Source organism: Alnus glutinosa, chromosome 9, assembly GCF_958979055.1.
Source record: "Alnus glutinosa chromosome 9, dhAlnGlut1.1, whole genome shotgun sequence".
Taxonomy (NCBI): Eukaryota; Viridiplantae; Streptophyta; class Magnoliopsida; order Fagales; family Betulaceae; genus Alnus; species Alnus glutinosa.
This window is the reverse complement of record NC_084894.1, coordinates 10,059,843-10,065,696: the sequence shown is the minus strand read 5'-3', so window position 1 is coordinate 10,065,696 and position 5,854 is coordinate 10,059,843. Positions and strand designations below refer to the sequence as shown.

At 32.3% G+C, this 5,854-nt stretch overlaps 1 protein-coding gene across 1 annotated transcript; it reads right to left on the bottom strand.

Annotated features, from left to right (window-relative positions):
- Nucleotides 1-2,058: 2,058 nt before the first annotated feature.
- LOC133876747 (uncharacterized) lies at nt 2,059-3,789 on the bottom strand. The gene is made up of 3 exons (XM_062314993.1): nt 3,201-3,789; nt 2,886-2,953; nt 2,059-2,529 (listed from the first exon to the last, which is right to left on the bottom strand). Exons 1-3 carry the CDS (start codon nt 3,787-3,789, stop codon nt 2,059-2,061), a joined length of 1,128 nt encoding a protein of 375 aa, XP_062170977.1.
- Nucleotides 3,790-5,854: the final 2,065 nt, after the last annotated feature.

Below are 5,854 nucleotides of genomic sequence, written 5' to 3'. Positions count from 1 at the left end.
TTGGAGAAATGAAAACATTTTGACAAATTCTTGTGGTGGTTTTTGACTGGTGAATTTTATTTTATAGGCTTTAGTTTTGATCATTAATAATTTTGACCGGTTTATGGGACTAATTGGGATAAATCATAAATGAAAGTATATGGATTAAGGAAGACCTCCGAAGAAAATAGAGTAAAGATAATAGAAACAATAAATAAATCATCATGGGGGTAAGTGAGAACTATAATATTTTGAGGAAATGAACCTTTGATGCTATTGAGGTATATTTTATTTAACTGAATATTGTCTTAGAGGTTTTAATTTTGACTATCAAGGAATTGTGACCAGATCATGGAAATAATTGGGGTAATTGATAAAGGATGTTATTCTAGATTTTTAATGTTATTAAGTTAAGAATATTACATAATTTTGATGTATACTCTTTTTTTGATTTTGATTTTAGGTGGTTGGTTTGGATAAAAGAATGAGATGGGATTATTGTTTGTGAATGTTAGCCTAGACATCTAGTTTTGTTAAGAAGAATTTGCAAGTGTGGAAGATTTTATTTATTTATTTATTTATTTTTGGACTAAGGAAGACTTTTGGAATGAAATTACATGATAGAAATGGATAGCTGGAATAAGCTAATAATGAGAAAATGGATGCATAGACATTCGATCATTTGGGAAGATGTTTTGGTGACTATCCAAAATAAAATAATTACGTTAGACTTCAATCAATCGAAGGTAGATTTCGATCGATCGAATTGAAACTAGATCGTTGGGAACGAATAACAAGTCATCCATGTGAGTGAAAAGATACGCATTCAGTGGTATGACTTAGCCAACTCCGATCGATAAAAATCGATTCCAATTGCTACGATTAGAGAGAAGAGATGTGGGTAGGTGAGATAATACGAGCATCAAATGATCTGCCGAATTTCGATCGATTAAAGCACCTTCTGATGTTGTCTTGAGTGTATTAATAATAAAATAACTACTCGCAATAGAGCGAATCTTTATAGGATAGGTCTATGTGAGGGTGTTGGACCTCAATGATTGTGTAGTTGTTGTTAAGTTACTGAAATTAACTCTAATTTAATTCAGAAAAGATGTTTGCCTTTTGTTTTTCAATTGAAACTAAATAAGAACGTAAAAGTAGAAGTAAAATAAGTTGGAAAAGATATAGGGGGTTGATTTCACCGCTAACCATATAATAATGGTAAATTGCATTTAACATGAGCATTTCACTTACATGAATGATATGACTCATGTGTGTTTGTTAAACACCCAACGATGTCGTCCAGAAATTTTTTTTATTAAGAGATAAGAATTACCCATCTTCGATTAGTACGGATCGTCCACCTAACTACTAAGATGCAGTACGATCCGTCTTCTCTAGGTATGAACTATCAAATCTCTTAATTAGCATATACGTAATCAAATGATAAATATAATTCATCTTTCAGCAAGCATGAATTATTCTACTTAAATTAAACTAACTAGGGTGTAGAACAATTCATCATTCCTAGGGATTGCCTATCAAATTTTTTTGATTTTGTGTCCATTAAAACCGTTGTAAAACCATCATTCATTCAATCTAGTGGTGGACCCAAGTAATTGACATTGGAGGGGCCGATAAACATAATTTAAAATAGAAATTGAATAATTTGTCACACAATGTATATCACAAAGGTACATTATAAATATGTGCCAAAATTAATACATTAGCAACAAAAACATGTTGGCTCTAGTACAAAAAGACAGAAATATAAAGTGTTCCAAAATCTAGTTTACGTCTTTTTAGAGAAACAAAATCATTAAGTATCGAATCTAAATTGAAGCTCTCAGCAATTTCTCTTTCAATATATACAACTAAACTATTTGCAAGAAATTCATCCTCTATTTTGTTGCAAAGTCTTGTTTTAACAATTTTTATAGCTGAAAATGCTCGTTTGGTAGTTGTTGTAGACACTGGAAGAGTCAAAACAAAACGAATCAATCTATCAATAAGATAGTATGTCTTTGATTTTCTTGTCTTTGCCAATCCTTGACATAATTCTACAACGGAAGACAAATTTTACAACTTCAAATCATTATGCACATCAAGTTCAAAATACTTCAATTGGAATCCCAAATTAAATTTCTCCTGCTCAGAAAAATCAAGAGGATAATACACCTCCGCAAGACTACATATATCATCAATTTTAAAGGATTTATAACCATCCTTCAGATCCAAAGCTGACCTAAGTGTCAAAAGTTTGACTCCTCTTTCACCAAACCTACAATTAAGCTCTTGCAGTTGAAAGTCTATAGCAGCATTGAATATGTCAAAATGATAATGATGCTCCACTGTAATGTGATTCAGTTGATTACAACCTCGACCTTCAATATAACGAGCACTCAAGTCTGGGATGTCAATTTCAAATTTCTTGGAGAAAGAGACAACATTCTCAAGAAATTTATCCCAATCATCATCTCTTAGCTTTTGGATAAGTTTTTTCGCAGTAGAAACTAAATTAATAGCATTCAAAATGTCTTGAGATTTTTGCTGCAAAGATTGACAAAGAACATCAGTAATACCCATAATTTCCTTCATCAAATGTAAAATAAATATGAATTCAAAAGATGTAATCATTTTATAAGTAGCATTAGCATCTCCACGTTGAGAGTAATTGACTCATTCTCTTCTAATTATTTCAAGCACTAAACAAGTAGCATCAAACATACTTATTAGGCTACAAAATAGAATTATAATGAATCCCAACGAATATCACCAGCTCGTTTCAAAGTGTCAATTTGGTTAGCTCATTTTCCAGTTTCAAGATCACCAATAGCTCACATATGTGCAATTTTTTCTGTTTGAGCAGTTTGTAGTTGATCGTGACGTTTACATGAAGCACCAACCATATTGATAATGAAATTCAAATTTGTGAAGAACTCATGAACAAAAACCACTTCTCTAGATGCAGCAACTAATGTTAATAGCAATTGGTGAGCAAAACAATGAACATAGTATTCTTAAGGACAATCATTAAGAAATAATGCCTGCAATCCTTTCCATTCAACACGCATATTGCTAGCACCATCATATCCTTGTCCACGAATATTTTGAATGTCAAGTCCATTTTGAGAAAGAACATTAGCTATTTTATTCTTGATAGGTCAATGCCGATGTATCTTTAACATAAACAATATCAAAGAAGCATTCTTGTATAAAACCATATTTGTCAACAAATCTCAAAACAATAGCTATTTGTTCTCTTTTAGACTTATCTCGTGCTTTATCAACAATAATATAAAATTTAGAGTCTCCAATATCTTCACGAATTTTATCTTGCACTTTACTTGCCATGACTTGCAAAATCTCCTTTTGAATTCTATGTGAAGTATACTTTGCAGATTTAGGAGCATTTTTCAAAACAATTGTTGCAACTTTTTCATTATATGATGCCAAAATTTTAATCATCTCAAGAAAATTATCTCGATTTTTTGAATCAAGAGTCTCATCATGACCTCTAAAAGCATATCCTTGAAATGTAAGCCACCGAACAACATCAATAGAAGTTTTTACACGTAGACGATTATTTTGAATTTGTTCAGTACTTTGTGCATTCAATAATTTATCGATATGCGGTGATTGTTGTTTTAAATCCTCACAAGATTTCACAGCATTATTATGGGGTGAACAAAGATCATCTCCAATATGAGTTAAAAATGCACATTTCTTTCCATCATGAACGTTTTTTTTCATTTCTAAAAATCCCTTGGTAATAAATACATCCCATCCAGGACGTCTAACTGGTTTCATTGTAAAAAGATAACATGGCAGACAATATGCAGCATCCGTAGTAGGAGAATACTCAAGCCAAGATGAAAATTGTGTGAACCACAAAGCTTGAAAACGACGATGATGATTTTTTGGTCCAGAAAGTGAATAGTCTGGACGAAAAAATTGATATGGACGCGCTTTCAAATAAGCCATTCTTATTTCATCACGTCAATTGACTGGATAGTCCCACATCGGATGACGTTTTCCTGGATCCCGTTCTATAGAAAAAGTATCAACTTCATTAACATTAAGCGTGAAGGATTTAAAAAGAATCTCTAGAGCTTCCACAATTAGGGATTCATAAGGACGTTCTTAAACTTCAACCCTTTGAGATTTAAGAGGACATTCTTTGAGATTTGAAGTTCTAGCATTAAAATTCAATGGTGGATTACTTTCTGGAATATCAACTTCTTTTCTTTTGTAGAATGACTTGATAGTTTTAAACTTTGACATGCTTGATGAACCTAAATTTTCCAAGTTAAATTACAACCCCATAAGAGACAATCAAAGTTATAAAAAAAAAAAAATTAAAAAAAAAAAAAAAAAAATCAGAGTCTAACAATCATACAATCTAAAAAAAATAAAAATAAGAGTCTATATAACCCTAAACTAAAAAAAAAAATCTAAAAAACTAAAAATTCAAAAACTAACATCATTCATAATTTCATATATAACCCAAAACTAAAAAAAATTATGAAAATTTGAACAAAAAGATTACCTTGTTGACAAGATCAGCATAAGTATTAAGCTTAGTGGAGAAACAATGCCCAAAAATGGTGAAAAACCTCGTCCTCCTTCCTCTTTTGCTCTTTAACACCTACAAACCTCAAAACTAACCTTTTTTGTTTTTGTTTTATAATATATATATATATATATATATATTTTTAAAAACTTCTCATAAAACACTCAAAAAATGTCAATTTCCACAGTTTCTGAGTTTCCCTTCAAATTCAAGACTTCCTATCCCAAACTTCCTTTTCCACCACAGCCACAAGCACCACTCACCAGGACCCTCACGAGTCCTGGCCGCACCATTTTTATTATTATTATTTTTTTATTTTTAATTTTTTTTCTCGTTTTTTCACTTCTTTGTCTTAAGCTTTTACAAGTTTTTTTTTTTTTTTTTTTCCTCTTCCATCATGTCATTTCTCTTATACATTGTCTTCATTTCTTGAGTCGTGCGGCGTACGTTGAGGTGCAGTTTGGCACTGTGCGTTGCTATCAGCTGTCTTCTCATCTTCCATGGAGATGGAGTGTTGTGCTAGTAGAGGGCCTAGACGCTAATGGACAGAATTAGAAGCATGCTATGGGATATTGGGAAGGACTAATGGACGAAAGTCAAGTTGCAAGTAAAGTAGGTAGGCTATTGGCTATTGGTGGGGCCAAATTTGGGAGTTCCAAGTCTGGAAGACCAAAAAACAATATACTAATTTTTTTTTTTTTTAGGAGTCAGCAGGGGCCGTGGCCCCTGCTGGCCCTAATATTAGTCAGCCCCTGATTCAATCACAGAAAATACGAAGGTTGAGTTCAATAAAAATAAACAACTTTTAAATATAAGATAAGAGGTTTATTAAAATTAAATATAAATATTAAAGTATAATCTCAAGATTAAACAACCATCATTCATGTTTATAGAATTCCCAAGAAAAAACATAATTTTACACCATTATTACTTCGAAAATGCTACTTCAATAACCAATGGATGATTTAGCTGCTCATGAAGGTGCTGGAAATCGCTTTTGTTGATGAGAAATTCATCCCAAGAAACTGCTGAAATTTATGCATTTTTCTCCCAAGATCTAGCCACTAATCCTATTGATTTCTACTATGTAATGTGACATGCCTCTAATGCATGAATATAAGGTACATTTATAGAGTACAAGAGCAACCCTAGTTGATTTCGTGGCCTTCTAGAACTTCTAGTCCAAGTAGGAGAAGTAAACCTCTTTCATTTTCTAGTTTCTGCCTTGTGTCAGTTTTGCAGCACGAATGCGCTCGAGCCTTTTTCATATGCACTCGAGCTCAAGGTGCGCTCCAGCCCATT

What these genes read in the sequence shown, in the direction of transcription:
- LOC133876747 (XM_062314993.1), bottom strand. Translation starts at nt 3,789, where the DNA reads ATGAAACCAGTTAGACGTCCTGGATGGGATGTATTTATTACCAAGGGA. An exon ending in GAGATTTGTTGACAAATATG is followed by an intron (nt 2,954 to 3,200) that starts GTTTTATACAAG and finishes TATTAACATTAG; the next exon opens with TTGCTGCATCTAGAGAAGTG. An exon ending in TGAATTTCATTATCAATATG is followed by an intron (nt 2,530 to 2,885) that starts GTTGGTGCTTCA and finishes CAATCTTTGCAG; the next exon opens with CAAAAATCTCAAGACATTTT.